This window comes from Botrytis fragariae (genome assembly GCF_013461495.1).
Source record: "Botrytis fragariae strain BVB16 chromosome Unknown tig00000225, whole genome shotgun sequence".
Classification (NCBI taxonomy): Eukaryota; Fungi; Ascomycota; class Leotiomycetes; order Helotiales; family Sclerotiniaceae; genus Botrytis; species Botrytis fragariae.
In genome coordinates this window covers 614878-638711 of record NW_023501002.1, presented here as the reverse complement: position 1 = coordinate 638711, position 23834 = coordinate 614878, and the positions used below count along the sequence as shown (strand labels likewise).

Genomic DNA, 23834 nt, shown 5'->3' with positions numbered 1-23834 from the left:
AAGAGGTACAATTGAAGATTTCTGGTGATAACAGAGGGAGGCGTCGCCTAGCGTCATATCTCATATTTCATGTGGAAGTTTTGTCTCTCTCTCTCTCTCTCTCTCTTTCTCTCTCTGAACTGGCGAACTGTATCATCTTGTTAACCCTCAGCCCATCGAGCAATAGTGGTGTCACTTCAATCTTCAATCTTCAATCTTCACTCTTCACTCTTCACTCTTCACTCTTCACTCTTCACTCTTCACTCTTCACTCTTCACTCTTCACTCTTCACTCTTTTCACCCACTTCACTCACCTCAACCTTCACTCTCTTTTCGCTGGTCGTTACTTCCACAATCAACAAATTTATTAATCAATTCATTAATCAATTCGGACCTTCTGAATTAAAATCTATCCCTCCCACCAATTCGTTAATTTTAATTCACCTTGCTATCCGAACTTGACGTTTTCCCTCTCCTCTACCTCTACCTCTTCCGACTCAATTCTTCTTCTCCTTTTTCTTTCCTCCACTACACAAACATCTCGACATCAACTTACCCATCCTCTTATTCCTCTTCCTCTTTAACAAAGTAATTTAACAATTCCTTAATCATCAAAGATATTCCAATCATCGGATTTCTTTTCCATACTCGACGAGGTCGCGTCGGTTATCCTCATAGAATCTGTTACTTACTTTACTCATTACCATCAACAACAAAACTTACACCAAACAAATAAAGTGATTTATCTGCCACTTTCATTTCCCACCCGGTGTCGCCATGGCACATTTGGCGGGTCAACATGATCTTCATATTCATGGAACAACAGGTGCTGAATCGAGCAATCACTCATCCGACACACCTCCAAATCACCTAAGAACCAACATTGAGCCCGGTCAATTCGATGAGAAGAATGGTGGTCTTCAACACACTTCTACTGATGCCATCAAGCATGAGGAAGAGGAAGAAGAAGATGAGGACATGGATGCATTGATCGATGAGCTCGAATCTCAAGATGGTCATGCTGAAGATGAAGAGGCCGAAGAAGAAAATGGTCCTGCTCAAGAACGTCCTGTCCCCGAAGATTTACTTCAAACAGATACTCGCATTGGTCTTACTGATTCCGAGGTTCAAGCTCGTCGTAAGAAATGGGGTTTGAATCAAATGAAGGAAGAGAAAGAAAATTTATTTCTCAAGTTCCTTGGGTACTTTATCGGTCCTATTCAATTCGTGATGGAGGTACGTTTATGCAAAGTTCTTGCCATGATCCTTAAATCCTCCGCACCCCACTATTTCGCGCTATTGAGATCTACATGGATTCTCCACAGATCATCTAGTGTTAAAGGTCGTGGCCGTCAATTCGACACGGCCGAATAGAATAGCTCCGCGATCCTTCCACATCCATGATACTAAAAGACTGGTACTAACTGAATGATTTTTCGATAGGCTGCTGCTGTTCTTGCTGCGGGTCTTCAAGATTGGGTCGACTTTGGTGTCATCTGTGCACTTCTCCTCCTCAATGCCACCGTCGGTTTCGTTCAAGAGTACCAAGCAGGTTCCATTGTCGATGAACTGAAAAAGACTCTTGCCTTGAAAGCTGTTGTTCTTCGTGATGGTCGTCTCTATGAGATTGAAGCTCCTGAAGTTGTCCCTGGTGACATTCTTCAGATTGAAGAAGTAAGTTCAATCTTTGTACTCCAATCTCCAAACAAAGACTCATATCTTCTCACAGGGTACCATTATTCCCGCCGATGGTCGTATCGTTACCGATGATGCTTTCCTTCAAGTCGATCAATCTGCCATCACTGGGGAGTCTCTTGCCGTTGATAAACATAAGGGTGATACATGTTATGCATCTTCTGGTGTCAAGCGTGGTGAAGCTTTCATGGTCATTACTGCCACTGGAGATCATACATTCGTTGGACGTGCAGCAGCTTTGGTCAATCAAGCTTCCGCAGGAACTGGTCATTTTACTGAAGTGTTGAACGGTATTGGTACGGTTCTTTTGATCCTGGTTATTTTCACCAACTTGGTTGTCTGGATCTCATCATTCTATCGATCGAACCCAATCGTTCTTATCCTCGAATATACTCTAGCCATCACGATCATTGGTGTCCCTGTCGGTCTCCCAGCTGTTGTCACTACTACCATGGCTGTTGGCGCCGCCTATTTAGCCAAGAAGAAAGCTATCGTTCAGAAATTGTCCGCTATTGAGTCACTTGCAGGCGTCGAGATTCTTTGCTCGGATAAGACTGGTACATTGACCAAAAACAAGCTCTCTCTCGCCGAACCATTTACCGTTCCAGGCGTAGAACCTGATGATCTTATGTTGACTGCTTGTCTTGCGGCCTCTAGAAAGAAGAAGGGTATTGATGCCATTGACAAGGCTTTCTTGAAATCTCTTCGTTACTATCCACGCGCCAAGTCCGTCTTGTCCAAGTACAAAGTTCTTGAGTTTCATCCTTTCGATCCGGTTTCCAAGAAAGTTCAAGCTGTTGTCGAGTCGCCTCAAGGAGAAAAGATTATTTGTGTCAAGGGAGCTCCACTCTTCGTCCTGAAGACTGTTGAGGAAGATCATCCAATTCCTGAAGAAATTGACCAAGCCTACAAGAACAAGGTTGCTGAATTTGCTACTCGTGGTTTCCGTTCTCTTGGTGTTGCGCGAAAGCGTGGTGAGGGTCAATGGGAAATTTTGGGTATTATGCCTTGCTCTGATCCACCACGTCATGATACCGCTCGTACCATTAATGAGGCCAAGACTCTCGGACTTTCCATCAAGATGTTAACTGGTGATGCTGTTGGCATCGCTCGTGAAACTTCAAGACAGCTTGGACTTGGCACTAACGTTTATAACGCTGAACGTCTTGGTCTTGGTGGTGGTGGAGACATGCCTGGTTCTGAGGTCTATGATTTCGTCGAAGCCGCTGATGGATTTGCTGAGGTGTTCCCTCAACATAAATACAATGTTGTGGAAATTCTTCAACAGCGTGGATATCTTGTGGCTATGACTGGAGACGGTGTCAACGATGCCCCATCACTAAAAAAGGCCGATACTGGTATCGCTGTAGAAGGTGCTTCCGATGCCGCTCGTTCAGCAGCTGATATCGTGTTCTTAGCTCCAGGACTTGGTGCTATCATTGACGCTCTCAAGACTTCTCGACAAATTTTCCATCGCATGTACGCCTATGTTGTCTATCGTATCGCTTTGTCAATACATCTTGAGATTTTCCTTGGTCTCTGGATCGCCATCTTGAATAGATCTCTCAACATTGAATTGGTCGTCTTCATCGCCATTTTTGCAGATGTTGCAACTCTTGCTATTGCTTATGATAATGCACCATTCTCTAAAACTCCGGTTAAGTGGAACCTTCCAAAATTGTGGGGTATGTCCGTTCTCCTTGGATTTGTTCTCGCCGTCGGTACCTGGATTACCCTCACCACCATGATCGCTCGAGGTGAAGATGGTGGTATTGTTCAAAACTTTGGTGTTCTTGATGAGGTTGTCTTCCTTGAGATCTCTCTTACTGAGAATTGGTTGATTTTCATTACACGCGCCAATGGTCCTTTCTGGTCATCACTTCCATCGTGGCAATTAACTGGTGCTATTCTCGTTGTTGATATCATCGCAACATTTTTCACCTTGTTCGGTTGGTTCGTTGGAGGTCAAACTTCGATTGTTGCCGTTGTTCGTATTTGGGTTTTCTCCTTTGGGGTTTTCTGTATCATGGGTGGAGTCTACTATCTACTTCAAGATAGTTCTGGCTTTGATAACCTTATGCATGGTAAATCACCAAAGAAGACTCAAAAACAAAGATCTCTGGAAGATTTTGGTAAGTGGATTACCCCGAGTCTTATGTCATTTTACGAACAAAGCGCTAACTTATACTTCTTTAGTCGTCTCACTTCAGCGTGTCTCCACACAACACGAAAAGTCGGCTTAAAACTTAAACCTCATAATTTACAGGCGCACATAATTACAGAATGTGCAGCTCTTACGAATATTCCCTTGTGTTATTAATTAGGTAGTTCGTGTGTATAAAACTTCAGACGAGCTCATAGGTATCAAAACTGCTTGCTATTTTAGCGCTAAAGAGTTCAAATTGCTTACTTGCTGGGAAATAGAATTCGTACATTGTTTCTTAAATGAAAGATCAATTACGATTAACTTTTGGCACAAGAAAATTGAAGCAGATTTGAGCGTTTTTAGTCATTTTTTATTTAGATGATGATAGCGTCATCCTAGAGTCTTAAAAGTCTTTAATAATTACAAATAAATTTTCTTGTGTATGAATTTTGGGCCTGTGATAATGAGCGAGTGAGTGAGTGAGGCTTGAGGGATTGAACAGATGAGTGGCATTGGAATCTATGACTCGTTTAACAGACCTGATGGTATGAAGGGAGAGATTGGAGCACTAGCTTCTCCCTCCCCTTTGCTTTTCACATTGACATTTGTATTGGAATTTCAAAATCTCAAGATCTCACAATCCAACCGATGAAACGAGCCAAAAAAAGAAACAGAGAGAAAAAGGTATATCGAAAAAAAAAGTTCAACTATTAATACTCCTGGGGATCCATATATATGTAAGTAAATAAAAGATAATTTCTAGGGAATTTCGCACTTCCTTTCCCCGCTCCGCCTGCTCAAGATCAAGATCAGATAGGGTTATCTGCTTGCGTGCTTGCTTGTATACACCCACTTCCTTCCCTCCTTCCTTCCTTCCCTCCTTCACACCCCAGCAAAGATAGATAGATAGATAGATAGATAGGATTGATTCTGGACTTCTCATCTTTGCGTACTTTTCTTTTCTTTTCTTTCCATTCGACTCCATTTGATTTGATTCCATTCCATTCCATTCGCCATACTCGCTATACATACATATGTATGCATACATACACACATACACACATGCACACATACACACATACACACATGCTCGCTTTGCTCGCTCATAAGAAAAGCACCCAAGCAAAGCATCCATCAATACATCATTGCATCAATGCACCATGCACCATGCACCATGCACAACGCAGTCTACTACAACAACAACAACAACAACAACAACAACAAAAATCTACAACTTCGCCAACGGTTTCTCATCCGCCAATGCTTCGGCGTACATTTGGTCAATGTGATCTCTGAATTTCTTTGCCGTTTGGGGACGCTTGAGTTTGAGTCTATTTTTGGGGGGTGGGAGGTTAGTATATATCGTTTGTGTGGCACTCTCGTTTTTCATCCGTATTCCCCGGAAGGAAGAAGGAAAGAAAGATAGAAGGGTAAGAAAAGAGTAAGGAAAGAAGAAAAAAAACTTACGTCGGTGTCAAAAGTTCATTATCAATGGTAAACGGTTCGATGTCCAAGTACACATTCTTGACCTTCTCATAGCTGTTAAACTTTGATTTCTTGCCCACGCCTTCCAATACCTTGACAAGTTGCATGCGCACCCTCTTATCATTACCCGCTTCTTTAAGGCCTGCGATATCCTCACTCTTAATTTCTCTGCCGAGAATCTTGCTTGCCCACGGCGCGAACGTCACGGGATCGATTCCGAAGACGGCGACGAGGAAAGCTTGGGTTGAGTCTCCGTGCACATATGCTTGGGCGAGGAGATTGCAGTTTGCGAGGTAGACGTTTTCGATGCGTTCGGGGGAGATGTACTCGCCCTGAGCGAGTTTGAGGACGTTCTTTCTACGATCGATGATTTTGAAGCGGCCCATGCTGTCGACTTCTCCGATGTCACCGGTGTGGAACCAGCCGTCTGCATCGATTGCTTTGGAGGTTTCGGCTTCGTTGCGGTAGTATTCGCGGAAACGGGCGGTACCTCGGAGGAGGATTTCACCTCGGGGGTTGGGCGTGTCGGTGGCGAGGTACTCCATGTCGGGGACGGATTCGAGGCATACTTCCGCTGTGGAGAGGGAAAAAAGGTTAGTTGAGTTTGATTTAGGGACTGGAAGGGAACTTGCTAGATGGGCTGACACCTCCGCAATTACCGGTGGTGTAATCATCATCGTATTGCACAAGACCATGTGCATAGGTTTCGGTAAGGCCATAACCTTGAATGAATCTGGCACCAAAGGCTGCACGGAGGAATTGATGAAGACCAGGATCAATTGGAGCACTTCCAGTTACCAGACCACGAGCTCTTTGAAGACCAAAAGCACTAGCTAATTTAGGAGTCCAGATACGATCGTAGAGAGCGTGTTTATTGGTAGCTTGTCCGGGTGGAAGTTTCATCGATGCAAGCTTGGTGTTGATAATATGACGACCGATTGTGCCCTTGACACCTGGGGCATCGATAGTAGCGGCTTTGATAGCGGATCCAAATCGATTATAGAGACGAGGAACGGAGTTAAAGGCTGTTGGGCGAAGAAGCTTCAAGTCGTCGACAAGTCCAAGAATATCACCACGGAAATAACCAATAGCTGATCCTACAGCAAGACAGCCATGCTCGGCAAGACGTTGGTAAATGTGTGCCAATGGAAGGTATGAACAAAGGACATCATTAGGCCATGGATCGGACACAATTCTCGAAATGGAAGTTGCTGCAACAGCGTGCGCCTGAGTAAGAACCACACCTTTGGGGTTACCAGTTGTTCCGGAGGTATAATTGATTGTAATGATGTCTTCTGGTCGAGGTGGGTTCATTGGAGAATTTGGGGACGCGGCTCCAATGGCTTCAACATCTCCAATATAATGAATAGCGATTCCAACTTCAGCCGCAAGAGCATTCAAAAGTGCTTTCTTTGTGTTTCCAGGCTGTTCTCCTTCATCCAAACGGTCAAGACAAATGATGAGCTTCAACGTAGGTATTCTCGGTGCCAACTTCAATAACGTCGGAATATGTGGTAAACTCGTACAAACACAAGCGAGCGTTGCATGGTTGACAATATATTCCGTTGTATCCGGTCCGAGAGTATCGTAAATGGAAACCGTGAAGAGGGATTGAGACATCGCTCCCAAATCTACAACTCATGTCAGCCCCCACCCTGCAATGCACGATGCACGTAGCAATAGCTCCAAGATCTCTTACCAACAATTTGCCATTCCGGACGATTTTGACACCAAAGACCCACACCATACTTATCATCTGTGATTCCCGCCCTCTTATGAAGCTCTACCAATCCCACACCAAAATTCTTTCTGCGCTCTGCCGTCTCCGCATATGTAATCCATTGATAGTTACCATAAGTTTTCGTAACGGGATCCCAAGGTCTGTGACCCAAACATCTAGCATTTGGTCTCTTTCTTACAGCCTTCTCAAAGAAATCATGACTGGTCAAACATTCTGGATCGATCGTTTGTAGTAATGGCTTATCCACGAACTGATAATGCCTGTAAACACCACTGCGATCTTCGCGCGCACTGCCCGGGATCGCAAGGGAGTAGGGTGAGCCGGGAGGAGGAGATACTCGGATAGTCTTCACATATGTATCGGGATCTTGTACTGTCGGCGCCATGGTGTCTAACTAGATCTCTAAAAAAGTAAATATCAATCAGTACTTATTCGATGCCGAACAAAGGTTAGGAGGCTGGGCAGTGAGCGGCTCGCGATGAGAGATTACGAACCTTGGAATGTACAAAAGGAATGATAAAAGATTTAATCTATAATACTTGTAGAATATGAATCGCAATGAAGATCTATAATATAAACAAAGCCAAATTAATTCCAACAGCGAGTGAAGTTTGTAAATAGATCAAGATGCTCAAAGGGTGCATGTGAAGAAATGGAGAGTGGCCTCGCCCGAAGCCTCGATGGTCGCGTTTCGTTTTACCTCGGTATCTGAGCGCTGGGGCATAATATCGTTCCAGAATGTGGAGAAGCTTTGTAAATCGCAATCACAATTTGTGAAGGATTGGAAATGACCGACATATCCGTTCTGATAGGGGGAGAATATTTGGTAGAGAGTGGATGTGAATCAACAATCATAAAAATTCTCCACGAAGAAAAGTGGTCAGCGAGGTACAGATGCAATGTAGTGTTCGGTAGACGCTTATTTATATCCGAGTTGCTACTTTAACCAATCTATCGGTATCACAGTAAAGATTTGTTGTTGATTGAATTGAAGAAATAGTTATTTGTATTATTACTTTGTAGCAAATAGTATTTTATCAGTATTCTGTAAATTGATTGATCATCAAACATTCCACCGCATTCACATCTTCTTAGCCAGAGAAAGTTTGAAGAATACTTTAAAAAGGGGGGGGGAATCATTTAAACAACCAATTTAGCATCACCACTGACATTACCAGTCTTCTCGGCATTTGAGTCGTTACCACCACTTGTCTTCGCTGCAGAAGCTGCTTCGAATGATTGTTCGAAATCCTTAATGATATCATCAATATGTTCTGTGCCAACCGAGATTCTGATAAGATCCTATAAAACAGGATTCAGTCAAATTCACGCCATTAGATGTTCAATGAAATCTTACCTCGGTGACACCAGAGGCCAATCTTTCGTCGTGAGAAAGTTGTTCGTGAGTTGTAGACCATGGATGAATGGCTAGAGTTTTTAAATCTCCAACATTGGCTAGATTAGAAATCAATTTGAAGCCATCAACAACCTGGCTACCAGCTTCTCCTCCTCCTTTAACCCCGAAACTTAAGACACCACCAAAACCACGAGGCAAGTATTTCTTGGCTAGCTCATGGGATGGGTGATTTTCCAATCCTGGATATGATACCCAGGAAACGTGTGGATTCTTCTCAAGCCACTTTGCCAACGCCAATGAGTTCTGAGCATGTCGCTCTCCTCTCAAGCTCAAAGTTTCAAGACCTTGGATCAATTGAAATGCTCCAAATGGACTCAATGAACTTCCCAAATCTCGGAGAACCTCAACTCTAACACGAGTAATAAAAGTATCAGGTCCAAATGTTTCCCAGAACTTTAGTCCATGATATCCATCGGATGGTTCAACCATTTCTGGGAATCGTTTGCCGTGTTTTCCCCAGTCAAAATTTCCTGCATCAATGACTACGCCACCAATGGTAGTTCCGTGTCCTATTTAAACCCAAGTTAGAAGGAATCACAATATCTGACAGCGAACCACATAATTACCGCCAATCCATTTAGTGGCCGAGTGTACGACAATGTCAGCTCCATGATCGATAGGGCGGCAGAAATATCCTCCTGCTCCAAATGTGTTATCAACGACGAGAGGAACTCCGGCATCTAGTAGGGAATTAATATTTCTCAGGAATGAAGGCAAAAGCTTCAAGTAGTGAAGCCAGAATCGTATTAAGAGGTAGTACGGGCACTAACCGTGTGCAACTTTGGCAATAGCCTCAAAGTCTGGAACATTATATTTTGGATTTCCAATACTCTCAATGTATACAGCTTTTGTATTTTCGTCTATAGCCTTCGCAAAGTCCTCTGCCTTGTCTCCTTGAACGAATTTGGTATTTATGCCCAATCTTGGAAGGAAAACCTTCAATTGGTTGTATGTTCCTCCATACAGATTCGTCGTGGATACGATATTGTCTCCGGCATGGGCCAATGCGGCAAAGGCCACTTTAGTGGATTATTAGCACGCATTCGCTTATAGCATGATATCAAAGGGGTGATGTGGTGAAGGAAGGAGTAAAGGTAGAGAGAGAATCAATTAAGATGACATACTAAATTGAGCTGCTTGACCAGAGGCAGATGCTACCGCTCCTCGTCCACCCTCAAGAGCTGCAATCCGCTTTTCGAAAACCTCGACAGTTGGCTGTTGCCAAGTTAGCTAAGATCTTGGTGTTGTACTTGGCAATGAAGTTTGGGAATTGGAAATTGCTGAGACGCCAATTTTGAACGAAGAAATGCCAATTCTTAAGAATTGAGATGCCAACTTTCATCACAGACGTTGCCAATTTTCAAGAAATCAGATGCCAAATCTCAACGACTTTTCTTCGACTTCGGATAGAGTAAAGCTTGAGTGATACATACGTTCGCAATACGACTGTAAATATTTCCAACCTCTTTGAGGCCAAACAACCTAGCTCCATGAGCAGAGTCATTGAATGTGAAGCTCTATAGATATCATATTTAGTTTTTAAGATCATAAACCCCGTGAATATGAGCAGACTGACTGTAGTAGCATAAATTGGCACAGCTCTTGCATTCGTTGCTATGTCTGGTTCATGTCTACCGTCGACAGAATCTAATCAGCCTTGTCTTGAAAGTGCGGGGAAGAAGTAGCATAGCACGAACCCAGCATGAAGCTGTAGAGTCTCGAAGTGAGTGCTTTCAACAGGTGCCATATTGATTGATCGATTGTTCTTCGATTCCGGAGTTGAATGAGATGTGAGAGATTTAAAAAGTCACAGGATAGAAAAGAAAATGAGCCTCGGGAGGCTTTTTAAATCGATAGATTAAGATCTTTGTTTCCCCTCATTCCCTTTGGGTAAGACAAACAGCTCTTTCCAATGGAATTGACGACCATAGTGGGGTAATACATTATACATTCATTGGCTTGAGCACGTCATTTCTTCCATTCGTGAGGTATGAGGGATGAGAACGGAAGGGCTCATCAAAGATTAGACAACAGTGGATTGAAAACTGGTGGTCTGAATGGCTTCATTTCATCGTTGTGTTCCTATCGACATCATCTTGATATTTTGAGGGTTGCTTACTCATCTGATCAAAATTGTCTGGTAGTCGGTCTTACCAGAACTACCAGAACTACCAGCCCTGGGCTTTGACCCTTCTTTCATCACCACAGTTTCCACACAATTTATTGGCTTCAACAACACATCCATTTTGGGGTTACAGCTACACTTCGTGTTGCATTCCAGATCAGATTTCTCATTCAAACGACATGGCCTACAAATCACAGCTTTGTCTTTCCATGCACCATGGCGCCGTGATGTTCCTTCGTAACTCCAGATGATACACTAAATACACTTTTCTCAACATCACTTCCACAACAGATATCTGACACGGCAATCCAATAACATTGCGAAGGATGACCTACGATATCAAGCTCGTGTCCAAGCATTCCAGATATTGTAGCTTAAGAACGTCTCATGTTCCGCCGCCTTCAAACGCAAAGCTCGAAGACACGAATCAATAAGGGAACCTCAATCTTGTGCTTCTTTCTTGGCAACACAACACTGACACTCTTGGAACCTCTGACGAGGTGGCACTAGAACTTACTTGTAGGTTGAGATGAGTATATCCCTTTTTAAGCTTTGCGGTCGAGTTAGTAAATTTGTGTTGTAGTTGGTGTTTCATGCTTTGAGATAAATAGAAACTTGTGAGATGTCCGAGCGGATAATTCTCAACTTCTAGACAAAGCGTACTTAATGTTTCAATTGGTTACTGGTATTATTATTCAAGCTCGTGAGATGCCCGCTTTACCAAAGTCCATCAATCTGCAGTGTAGAATCTTCTTAGAGGTGGATATTTCAGGGTCAGTGGGCTTTAAGGTAATACAGTTCAATGCGCGCGTTTGCGGGAGAACATCTTTTGATGATTGCGACCAACACATGTTTTCATTGGTTGGGATGCTGAATTCCAATTATAAATATGCTCAGTCAGGTTGCGCAGCGGTTGAATTGTCCTACGCATCGCGGGGAACGCAAGCAGGCCTTTCTCCACTGTAGCCAGGACGTCGTTAACGATTATCATTGGTCATATAGCCCTGTGTCTTCAATGTAATGCCGTAGATCCTTGTTTGGTAAGGAATTGAGAACCGGCATGATCTGTGCGATGGATTGATATACCGTTTCAAACATGATACTGAGTTTATGCGTCTTTTCCACTTTGGCTGCAATGGAAACCATTCGGCCTTCAGACTTTGTCTACTTAATTCTTTTGTAATTATAATATCAGTCTGTGACTCTTTTGTATTTCATCTCCTTTCAACTTTTCTCCACCTGTCTCCTTTTTCAATTTGTATACATCCTCTTCGAATTCACTCATTTACGCGCGCCCAAGTTGCTGCTGCGTTTTCCCACGACTATTAAGACCATCCATTTCACGACAACAAGATTTCCCAAATAACAATACTTTAATTTCAAAATGGCGATTGGATTACTTCTTCCTACTCGAATTGCTCAAGCAGTTTTTGCTATCGTCGTACTTGGCTTGTCCGGATATGGTATGAGAAATACTGATGATTAGCATACCAAGGAATAACTGCTAACATACCACATAGTTTCCCACTGGTACAATGCCGATACGTTGACCGCAAGCCCTTCGCAAATCAACTTTTTGGTTTTCGTACCTGTCTTTACTTTGATTTCCATTGTCTATCTTGAAGTTGCACCCCGCTTCATGTCGAAAGGTACCTTTATCACTTTCAAAAGTACCTACACAATTGTCTAACATTCATCAGCATCTCACCCATACGCACATCTCACGCTTGAGCTTCTCAACGTTCTTTTCTACTTCGCAGGCTTCATTGCCCTCTCCGTCTTCATCAGCAAGCTTCTTTTCTGTCGTGGTTCTGTCTGTGGAGCAGCTCGTGCCGATGCAGTCTTTGGTGCTTTCAGTTGGTTACTTTGGATGGGAAGCAGTGCTATTCTTGCATTGGAGATGTTTAAGGGAGGACGAGGAAAGGCTTATCCTCAACCAAACATGGCTATGAAGGAGACTGGTAACCCAGTTTAAGTCGCTATGTAAGGAGTGGAGATAGTGCAGAAGACAATTGGGAAGCATGTCCATACTACATGGACACTGGTAGTTGATGAGAAGTCTTGATAACCATGTCTCTTTTGAAAAGACGTATTGTGGTTATGGAACCAGAGGTTGATGACAAGGAAAAGATTGATGACTCGAATGTTCATGGAGTTGGGGGTCAAAACACATACACAGCAGCAAGACTGACTGATGTCTATTCTAGAAATAAATAATATTGAAATCTTTGATACTTGTTTCGCGTGTATCTACCTTTCTAATTGATCAATTTGCTCATGCTTCTTTCTTAGCATACTTTCCTTGTATTGGAATTGAATCATCCTTTCCATGGATTCTAAATAGGAACCAGTGTCCAAGAATTCAACAGTAAATATACCAATTCATGAGACGACGAGAAACTCAGATTTGAAAACAGCTTTTGAGCCATCGGCCCATCATCTCGAAGCTTCAAACCTTTATATTAAATCTCTCTCTAGATAAATTATGCAATCAGATAATAAGTAAGGCAGTATCCTTATACAAAACTCAAACGATATGTGAATTCCTTATATTTTTCGCTCTTTGAAAAAGTTCTCATGAGCTTATGTACCTACTATTGTATTGTGTTGTGTTGATTCGTATACATTGATATACTACACTAAATCTATCTTCCCATCCTATAGAATACATCTTCGTCTTTTCTCACTCCGCCACTTTATAGTTCGGTCTAGGTTTCGTTTTCATATATGATGTTGTATATTGCTTCCATTTCTTTTGATCTCGTTCTTCCTCTTACCTTCGACATCCAACATTCATTAGTATCCAGCATCCAGCCAGTAAATACCCAAACTAACCAGACAGAACCCCCCTTCAACTCTCAAACTTCAACATCCACAACAAATTCCATTCTCTATCCTCCTCTTATCTGAAATCAGAATCAAATCAGAGTCAGAATCTGTTACCCGGCACTTCACCAATTCCCCAATCTACGCTGTGTCAACTCAACCAATCAATCATCATACCAATCATCAGACTCATCCACATACACCCACATCCACATCCACATCTCCAAACATCCAAATCCCCAGATCCAAAATATCCACACTCAGATCCTCCAAAGTACCGATCCCAATCCCAAACCACCAACCTACCAAGTCCAGATTCCAAACCGATCCCAAACCGATTCAATCTTTCAAGAAAACCCATAGACCGTACACATTACATCCCTAGTCTCCTTTTGAAGTATGTGTGCCTCCCGTTAGTTAGATTTCAGTTTACTTTCGTGTACTTATTGAATTCTTGTATATTTACTTGATCATTTTGTTATCCACTTACTTACTTACTTCATTACTTCTTATCAACTCACTAATAATCTTCTCATCCTATATCCATTATCCATTCCTATCCATATACCTCCTCACCCCATATATCACCCACAAACTACCCCCCCCCCCCCCACCTACCTACCCACCTACCTACCTACCCACCTACCTACCTACCCACCTACCTACCTACCCACCTACCTACCTACCCACCTACCTACCTACCCACCTACCTACCTACCCACCTACCTACCTACCCACCTACCTACCTACCCACCTACCTACCTACCCACCTACCTACCTACCCACCTACCTACCTACCCACCTACCTACCTACCCACTACATATAAAACATTCCAAAAAATTGTAACCGAGCTTCCTCAAAGTCCCTTCTCTTCACTCGATAGACATAATGGCGTCATACGATACAAATACAATATAAATTAAATAATACAATACGATACATGCGATAACTATACTGTACTATAATGCAATGCAATGCAATACTGATTCGTTCGTTCATACAATATAAATATATCCTTTAATTCATTCCTCACCTCTCCTCTCACCTCTCAGCATCTCATCTCATCCCCCTCTCAGATTCCACCACGCTCTTTCTTCTCCCCTTCTCTTTCTTCTCCATCTCTTCATTATCATCCGATATTCATTCACCAACACCAGTATTGATAGATATTAGATAGCTATCTAAATGTACGCAAACAAGCAGCTATACAAATGCCCTTCGATCATAGAACTCCTTTTTTCCATTCTCTTACTCCTCTTAACCCCTTTATATTCCTTCTCTTATCACACGATGTGACTCCTCCACTTCATCAATCCTATCTTTTCCTTCAATTTCTCTGAAATGGTATCGTTCATCAAAAATTACGAATGCATGCAAGCCGCCACCCCCCCATCCCTCCCAAGAACCCACATCCATAATTTTATATGGCAAGTACCTAGGTATAATATAAATCCATCCATCCCAAAGACGCCCATTCACAACACAATACTCCATTCCAATTCCATCATCCTTGTCACAGAAAGTTCCTACAATAATAAAATATTAGAAAGCATGAGCTTTCTCAAACGTATTCTTCCAGCTCTTAACCCCTAAAGCACAATAACATCCAAAAACTGTCACCACAAATAACAAATGCAAGATTCACACTAGAACCCATTCACTTCCTCTTTTGATAAACTTGTCCAAAAGTAATGAGATATCATTCAACACAAAACGACAGATGTAAAATCCGAAGAACTCAGCTGCGTGACGAGTGCAAAGTTCGAGCCCAACTTGAGTTTTATCGGCATGGCGAAGACCAGGATCTTCAACTTGACGTGCAATTTGATCTGCTCATTCAGTTAGTTTCATGGGTGATCAAAGTGTGGTAGGATTGTTACATACCAATAGCTTGTGCAGCGTCAAATAGCTTCGCCAAAGCACTCATATAAGTTGCATTCGGTCCAGAAAATTGCACTTGACTAACATCTCTCTTGGCGAACCGAGATCTAGGGGCAGACGTCATAGGTAATGTACCCATAGTTAACCCTTCCTTGGGTATCTCAGGAGACGTGACCTTATTTGAGTAATTGTTGGCGAGACCCATAGCGGAATTCTTCGAACGTAGGCGTCTCCATGAGAACGAAGAGGTCTTGCTAGATGTATTGCCAGATTTAGTACTCGTACTAGCAAAGTCCATAGGATCACCCATAGTTGTTGCATCCTTGAACATCCCATTCGAGCTATGCACGCCAACTTCATTACCCAGTTTCTTACTGAGTGTGATTTGGACCTGTTCCAGAATCCCTTCTAAAGCTTGCATTTCTTCCAAAACAGCATCAGCATCACAAGTATCAACTTGACCTAGCTTCATCAAAGCTGCTGTAAGGAAGTCACAACTAGCAATTTTGTCTTCGACGCCCTTAATCTTAACACCCTTCACACGCCATACATCTCGAGGTATGAACAATTTAGTGGATAGATAGCCACCTCTCGGATGCGCAATAGTCTGATACAAAGCTCGCATAAGCCAAAACGGACGAAGGAGATATTCCGTCGGACAAGGCTCTAATGGAATTGGTGCACCTGCACTCATTGGATTTGGCGAACCAGGGCTTTCTGGAGAGTGAAGATCATTGTTGAAAAGATAAAGGCCTCCAGTAGGTGCACCGTTCATCTTCTCTTTGAATGCGGCAGCAATCGGTGTTGGTAGAGTGGGCATAGCTGGCATTCTTCCATTAATATGATTACCTTGTCCAGTCATTGGCGTAGGTGGCATGACATCGCCAAATTCGTCCATGTTGGAAACCGACATAGTATGACTTCGGACATTCTTCAAACTTGACGAGGAAAAATTCTTTCGCAGTCCTGCTCTTGAGTGGGAGCGGTTTGGTGATCCTGATCGAGGTATAGAGTTGAAATTATCGTTGCTGTCATTTGTGAGTGTCTGGGTAAGGAATGCTGTCGGAGGAGAGGTATAATCTGAAGAGCTCGGTCCTGAAATTGAACCTTGTCGTGTGGGAATAGCCGTGCGAAGGCTGATCGAACCGAGTCCGTGTTGTAGTAAGCCGGCAGTCTTAGGACCTGCAAAGCCATCAGGAATTTGAGGTGGCGGTATCGATGGAGGCAGAGTCAAAGGAGCATTTTGAACTTCAATCAATCTTGATGATGTCTCAATTTTCAATTGTTTGGCATTCTGTCCAGATAGCCTTCTGCTTCGAACACTCTGCGCTGGACTACTCTTTCTTACCGGGCTACCATCAAGAGGTGGTGGTGCAGGCAATGCTTGAGAAGGCGGCGGATGAGGTGGTTGAATTTGAGGCTGCGATAAAACTACTGGTGATATCGTTGGTGCTGCGGTAATACTGCTAAGCGGAGGTATGGAACCATTGGAGCTATGCCAAGTCCGACCCGAAAACGACCCACTGGAATCAGATTCCCTAGGTAGTGCCGACTTCGACTGTAGACCGAATTCAAAATCATCCATCACGTAACCCCTTGTCATTTCTTCAAGCATCCTCTCTTCCTCTTCTGACTCATTTCCTTCATAGTCATCAAGTGGACCAATATGTGGCTCTTGCATTTGTTGAAACAATCGTTTTCTTTCCCTTTCATGTGCATCCTCTATGGCAGCTTCTCGTTCGTTTTGGCGCACCTTTTCTTTTGCCAACTCAATCTTTCTCCTGACACTTGCTACAAGTTCTTCATTGTCATCATCGTCATCATAATTTACAGGCTCGAAGCCATCGTCATATGCCGCTTCAACGGCAGCATCCAGTGCTGCATCGAACTCTGCTTCGGTTTGACCGCTAGAGGCACGAATATGTTTCCTCCTTACATGTAGTGACGATGATCTAGAATGTACAGATGAAGCAGCCGATCCGCCAGACTCATCAATGGTATCTAACCACGACATGGATTCATTACTGGGTGCTCGTGTATGCCCTTTGGACGGAGATGGAGCAGACAAGTTAGAGTTGGAGTTCGGGCTCGGCGATTCGGAAGACTTCTGTCTTCGATGGCCGGAGCTCGTTGGCCCATATGTCATCGGTGACACCGGTCGCCTTGGAGACAGAGGTGGTGGCATGTACTGGCTTTCCATAGGTACAGCTAAACTCGTTTCAATGTTTCGTCCTTGAGATTGATTGTATCTAGAGAAGTAATTGGATCGTTGGTCAGGGTGGCTTCTAGTCTGTGTCTGGGGAGGCTCGAAGGATGAAGATTCGCCTCGCGAATGGGATTGACGATTCCTCGAATATGATCGGTCTCGCTGAGATTCGTTTGGGAGAGAAGCATCGTTAACTATCCTCGTTATTGTGGCCGTCTCTATAATAGCAGGCTCATCATCTTCATCACTCATTGGAAGCTCGTCTGGTCTATATTCCGATCTAAAGTCTGTGCTTTCGGGCCTCGCAGGAAGAGCCTTTTCGTCACTTAACTCGGGAGTAATCTTCGCCAATTCATTTATCCGGCTAGTATAAGTATTACGCTAAAATGATTAGTCAATGGTCAATACTTGATCTATCAACTCGATACTCACAATTGCTTCCAGCTTGCGTCGATCCTCGTCTCCTGAACTACGAGCCATAACTTGCTGTAACAAATTGCACGCCTCAGAATACGCCTGCATGGCGCCTTCATAGTTTTGCGCATTATCAAGTAATACAGCTGTATTCGCTTTCTGCAGAGCTTTGGACAACATGGCTTTTTGCGAGGGCTGCTTAGAGCCTCGAGAAGAACTACTACTCTTTTCGGCCCTTGAGCGGTTCCTTGAATGGCCCCTCGCCACTCGTGATTCCTCTTCGGATGGGGGACGACGTGTTGCTGCTTCAGTCGAGAAAGCCGATATTGGAGAAGGACTGATACTGTGATTTCCTGACCTTGAGGGCGATCGTCGTTGAGAGATATCTCTGGGTCTAGAACCTTCCCAAGATTTTCCGAAGTAATCGGGCACAGTCTGGTGAACAGCAGCCGATAACAATCCAGCCGTAGAAGGGGTCAAGGCACTTGACAGCGATGGGGAATGGTTTCCGGGTTGCTGATCAATTGGTAGAGTAATAATCGGAGGGAGGGATGACGTTAGAGGGGGGTTCGCGGGTCGGTCTGTCGGTCTTCTCGTCTGAGGGCTATTATCAATTGAAGGTCGACTCTTTTGTAATTTTCTTGGGGGAGATTGGCCAACACCATTCCCATTCAATCCAGACCCGCCCAAACTTAAACGTGAGATTGAATTAGAACGACTCCGAATATGTCCTCCGGCACTTGAAGTTGTCGATTGACTCCACCGATTGAAATTCCCGGTTGGTTCTTTAACACCGCTTGTACTACTAGAGCGGCTATGGGGTTGCCTCGGCTGTCTTCGCGATTCCCCTATTGCAGCGTGAGATTCATTTTGAGGAGGGGGCGCAATCTGGCGAGAGTTCCCAAACGAGGGTTTGCGTTGCAGACGATTGACCGGTGCATTCAAGGTGGAATTGGCAGAAGAATTGTTAAATCTTGAATTCGTTACTGAATTGTTCGTAGGTAGTGGATATGGCAGACGATCCTCTGTTGTTGTACTGTAAGATAACGATGGCATTGTCGGGAATAGAAGTCGAGGTTTAAAATTGGTGGATAAGTGGATAGTAAATTGTACTGTATCAAAAGTGGACTAATCCTATTTGGGTTAGAGAAGTGACTAGATTTATGTGATCCGTTATGGTAAGTTCCTTCCTTACCCCCTTGTATTTTAATCGCAAGCCAATCTGGTTCTCTTTTTTTTTTGGTTGCTGCGACTAATAATAATAAGGCGACTCTGTGTGTGAATTGCGACTTCGATTTGGATGATTTTCCTTCAACCTCCTACGTAAATCTCCACGAGAGAAAAGAAAGAAGATCTACCCTTTTCCCCGATTTTGTTACTTCAACCTGATCTTCTTTCCTAAAACAAAGATGGGTTTCGTCCCCTTTTTCCCCCTTCCCTTTTCCGTTCCTTCTTCCCTCTCTTGTGAAAATGAGGATGAGAATGAGATTGAGAGTGGGAATGGGAGTGGGAGTGGGAGTGGGATTGAGCGTATTTTCTATCCAATTATGATATTGACCCCGACTTATCGATGTCGAGTTTTATATATAGTATGGCCTGTGGTCTGGTAGGTGCAGAGTTCGGACGGCAACGTCCTAAATAAATACCTAAATGTTTATGATATTTGTGCTGGGAGTCTGGGACTGGAATCGGAACGTGCCACTTTTCTAATCGAGGGTTGTGACTTGTAGGGGACCAATTGAAGTGGGTGAAGTGGAGTGGAGGTATTCGAAATTGCCTGGTCGATCAATAAATCAATATTAGCACATCTATTCCTAATTCTTTGCAATCCCATATGCATTACAACAACTGTTGAACAACAGCTCTATCGATCAACACCCACCTGACCTGGAAGAAGAATATATGAATGGAGACTTGCTCAAACCTCTCTCTTAGAAATCATGGTCTTCCAGAATGCTATCTCCAAAGCCAAAGTTGTTTCCCTCGCAATGCTCGATGTGATCTTTTGTCTGATCACACAATGTGTTGCTGAGAGGTTCCACGATTTCCAGATGATCAATATATAGAGTTTGTCGGTAAATGCTGTTACGATTTAATGACGACGCGCTCTTTGCTCCCACAAGTCCTATCCTATACAACTTCCGATGTATGTTGATTGATGACAGGATTCAACAAGGTATTGACAAGTTAAGATGGTTCCCTGAAGATCAAGCTCACTTGACTCCGCGATGCTTCTATTTGAGACAGACAGTACAATGTCGTATATCCCTAGGCGTTTATTGTACGATATCGTTGGAGGGGTACATATACCGGCACCGGCTTCGGATTGGCGGCAGTAACATCAATCAAGGTAATGTGCCTAATAAATATTGACATATATCATACATAGACTTGATTGCAGTGACAGCAGATCGTCATCGACATGCAAATCAAATTCCAATAATAACTTTTGATAAACAAAAATATGGGCAAGAAATGGAGTGAGTGGGTGAAGGCAAAATCAGAATCAAAGAAATACATAAAACTCCAAACTCAAAACGTAAACTCTGGGACTCTTGATGAGTAAAACGAAGTACGCGTTGAAAGGTCGGTCAAGAAATTTGTAAAAATTGAGATTGAAGCTGCAAGTGGTCTGAATTCTATCACTCCCTTTTCCATTCCGGCGGGTGCGTATTCTGGATAAGGGAATGGATATTCTGTGGTGGTAGCAGCGTTTCTCATCGTACCAAGCATCCAAATAGTGCAAGACAAGGCCCGGGATGGTCAAAAGGGCACGGCGCAAGGGGTATATACTCTTTTGGGAGCGTTGTGGTTAGACTGGTTAGACTGGTTAGACAACTCTTGACTCTCGCGTACGATGATTTGACGATGAAGTAAGAAACTGGATAAACTGGGCCCTCAATCCGTGCCAAAAATGTGTGCAAGGTACGAAGGAAACTACATGATCACGGTTATGAATTGACAAGGAGTAAAACATGTGAACTACAAGGATAAATCGCCATCACCATGCGAATCAGGGATTATGAGGTCCAAAAGAGGTCTTGGTACTTCTTGGAGAAGCCTTTCTAACTTTCCCAAACTTCCCCTTTTCGAGTAGACGTGCAGGACGACGTAACCGTTACCAGCTTTTTTCCAGCTTCGTCTCACGCGTTCTTACTCAAAACTACTCCATATGTTCACCATGGTAACTCTGCTATTTTGGTGCATTGAATCATGCTTACGAAAAATGCTTTCAAGGGACTAAAGCTTAACACTTTTCAGCATGGTACAAAGTCTAATCGTATCTTGTCTTGCCTGTACAACATCTTCTCCGTTACCGTAAAGGGTACGGACCGGACTATCAACCAAAGAATGGAAACCCGCAATATCAACGGTTGTAAATGGCTATGTCGTAGATCTTTGCGCAAATGATGTTGTTGTATGCATACATTATTTCGTACGTCTCCACGCACTACCTTAAGTACCTAATTACCTGCCTACAAGTTGGACTCGAATAATTTCTCTTATCTTCATGCATTTACATTAATAACTGTCGATATCCGCATCCTGCAACCCATCGAGCTAATCCGTATGCTCAATACGGTAATGATTTGATGTCGTTTCACACCCTACTAGCTTTCAGAAACTTTAGGGGTAAACCGCTTGATATGAACGTTCGAAATTCTCCGATGCCCAACATCTCTTATTGCTAAGAAGAGAAACAAAACATTTGTAGATCCGCCGTTTTTTAAGTTCACTAGAAGGATTCACTTGCTTACAATCATCGAATATCTATCTCCAACAACCACATTGGCAATCTCGATAGATCTCTAGGCCAAACTTTGTTTCGAGTGTGGGTTAGCTTTGGGCCCTTGAACTTGTTCTGTGAGGTGTACTGAAACAACATGAGCTCCTCCCCAAATTCGAATCCTAGATCTCCTTACAATTTCATACAGATACTAGTGCTGCTGTGTCGTTTTCATCTGATGCTCAACCTCGCCGTTATAATATTGTTTGATTCGGTTTGGCTATGTTTCTAGTATTACGTTGACAAACGGCCGAATTCTTAAGGCTATGACCAATACATCATCATTCATTACACTACTACTGAAAACAATATACACAGAATCACAGTCTGTAGAACAAATCTATTTCGGATCTATTGCATGATGATGGTAAGCCAAGGGACATCTCAATTATAGATACTTGTAGATAGATTAAATAGCTTACGATTTAGCGTGATCTAGAAGGATCGTGTAATCTTCTCACAACTTACCCGTTTCTGTATAGTTCGCCGAGATGTTGGTTACATTAGGATTCTTCTCCTACTCACGATACATAATCAAAGCACCTCCTTCCATGGAAAAGTCATCCATGATACAGTCATCGATTACCGATCCATTCGCGAAATCGATCTAACGGAAAATACCATTGTTTGATCAAAGAAGGTTTCTAGTGACCCTAGTTGTGTCAGATACGAGTATCTCATGGTTAGCTTCCATTTCCTTATTAGGTTGTACATGCCACATGGTTTTTGATCAATCATTGAGTAGACGGCTCGTTCATCTGGCCGTTAGAGATCTAGTACTTTTATCATTGCTCAATGAAAACTTACTAGGAAATAACGTAAGGCTCGATCTAGCCATAATTGTTGAACCTTACGAACGATTACCAACGCTCTTGGCCCATTGTCTGTTCTCAAGTTTCATCTTCTTCTACTTCATCGGCTCCTTTCTATCCGTTTTTCTGGGCAAAACTCAAAACCTTGATTGATTTGATTGATTTGATTGACTTGGTTGACTTGGGTGACTTGGTTGTCATACCTAGTAGACTTGTTATCGAAAACCTAAAAACGATTCAATATCACATGAAGTAAGATGGCAATCTGATAAAGACCACAGACTCGCTTTAATGCCGAGACTGTCTTGTCCGAATGAAGATCCTAATGTTCCAAAGTCTCGACCAAGGATTCCAAATGCCTAATTCCAGAGTCGGTTCGATAGCTTCAAGTGCATCTTCTCCTGAGTATTGAACATTAAACCTGCAGGTTTTGTGAGATTACATTTGTACCTATAGTAAGAGTCCAGGTCTAATTTGTGAGGCAATGCGTGAATATGGTGTAGAGGTTCGGTCTCAGAACACTCCTAGAGTAGTTCATCCTCGAATTCGATAGTCATGGTTCTCGGTGCTGTGAACAAGGGTATTGCTACTGAAAATGTATGGGGTTGTAACGATATTAAACGAAGACCCAAGGGAAAGTCTTGGGGCAGGGAGCGTGGATTCAAGTTCAGGGTACTCACGCTCATCGCCTGGACACGCTCATACAAACTGGACCTCAAGAGGCCTTGGAAATGAGCAATTCTTGACCACATCATTGAAGATTGAGCAACATAGTTGCTTTGGGCGGTGGGAATGCCGAGGGTCATGCTTTGATGTGCAAGATTTACAGTCTGTGCTGTGTGGCTTTGTCTTAAAGCTGCTGAGGTATTTATCGATCTGAAGGGCCAACGTCGTTGAACTAAGCCTTTCAATGTGATTTGAACTGACCTCTGATAAATCTTGTAGATCATTCCAATCAAAGCTCTTCAAAAAAGCCATCGGGTTTGAAGTCTGCCATTACAAATGCATAGTTCTCCTTGACCCCCCAATGACGCTTAGAGTTCCAGTATCTGGATTCAAAGCAAGTAACCTCGGGTCGCTGCATGATTAGAAATTGGAGAACATTGATTTCCAATCCATGACATACAATTTTCAAGTACCGGTATCGAGATGGTCTGAAAGGAGGAGGGGGAAAGGTTGGAGGGACAGCATGATTGAAGTACTTAACAAACATGTTCCCCTCCTTCCATTAAATAATAGTCCGAAGACTATTATATGTTTGAATCCAAGGAGAAACAGATAGCAAAACAGTTGCTCGTAGATTACTGCGATGTATTCCA

The 23834-nt window shown here is 43.1% G+C and overlaps 5 protein-coding genes across 5 annotated transcripts; 2 read left to right on the top strand and 3 right to left on the bottom strand.

Annotated features, from left to right (window-relative positions):
- Nucleotides 1-756: 756 nt before the first annotated feature.
- Nucleotides 757-3917, top strand: Bfra_011264 (putative plasma membrane atpase protein; the record flags this gene model as incomplete). The annotated part of the gene is made up of 4 exons (XM_037341593.1): nt 757-1215; nt 1423-1653; nt 1709-3806; nt 3871-3917. The coding sequence occupies 4 exons, from the start codon at nt 757-759 to the stop codon at nt 3915-3917; spliced, it is 2835 nt and encodes a 944-aa protein (XP_037188405.1).
- A 1131-nt stretch (nt 3918-5048) lies between these two features.
- Nucleotides 5049-7431, bottom strand: Bfra_011263 (putative lacs7 long-chain acyl-coa synthetase 7; the record flags this gene model as incomplete). The annotated part of the gene is made up of 4 exons (XM_037341592.1): nt 5049-5151; nt 5288-5879; nt 5965-6936; nt 7005-7431. 4 exons carry the CDS (start codon nt 7429-7431, stop codon nt 5049-5051), a joined length of 2094 nt encoding a protein of 697 aa, XP_037188404.1.
- A 755-nt stretch (nt 7432-8186) lies between these two features.
- On the bottom strand, nt 8187-10210 carry Bfra_011262 (putative o-acetylhomoserine -lyase protein; the record flags this gene model as incomplete). The annotated part of the gene is made up of 8 exons (XM_037341591.1): nt 8187-8348; nt 8404-8972; nt 9030-9143; nt 9234-9482; nt 9588-9678; nt 9897-9980; nt 10040-10094; nt 10161-10210. 8 exons carry the CDS (start codon nt 10208-10210, stop codon nt 8187-8189), a joined length of 1374 nt encoding a protein of 457 aa, XP_037188403.1.
- A 1762-nt stretch (nt 10211-11972) lies between these two features.
- Bfra_011261 (uncharacterized protein) lies at nt 11973-12563 on the top strand (the record flags this gene model as incomplete). The annotated part of the gene is made up of 3 exons (XM_037341590.1): nt 11973-12051; nt 12109-12237; nt 12289-12563. 3 exons carry the CDS (start codon nt 11973-11975, stop codon nt 12561-12563), a joined length of 483 nt encoding a protein of 160 aa, XP_037188402.1.
- A 2493-nt stretch (nt 12564-15056) lies between these two features.
- Bfra_011260 (putative mit domain-containing protein) lies at nt 15057-18972 on the bottom strand (the record flags this gene model as incomplete). Its single annotated transcript, XM_037341589.1, has 3 exons — nt 15057-15244; nt 15300-17883; nt 17935-18972. The coding sequence occupies 3 exons, from the start codon at nt 18970-18972 to the stop codon at nt 15057-15059; spliced, it is 3810 nt and encodes a 1269-aa protein (XP_037188401.1).
- Nucleotides 18973-23834: the final 4862 nt, after the last annotated feature.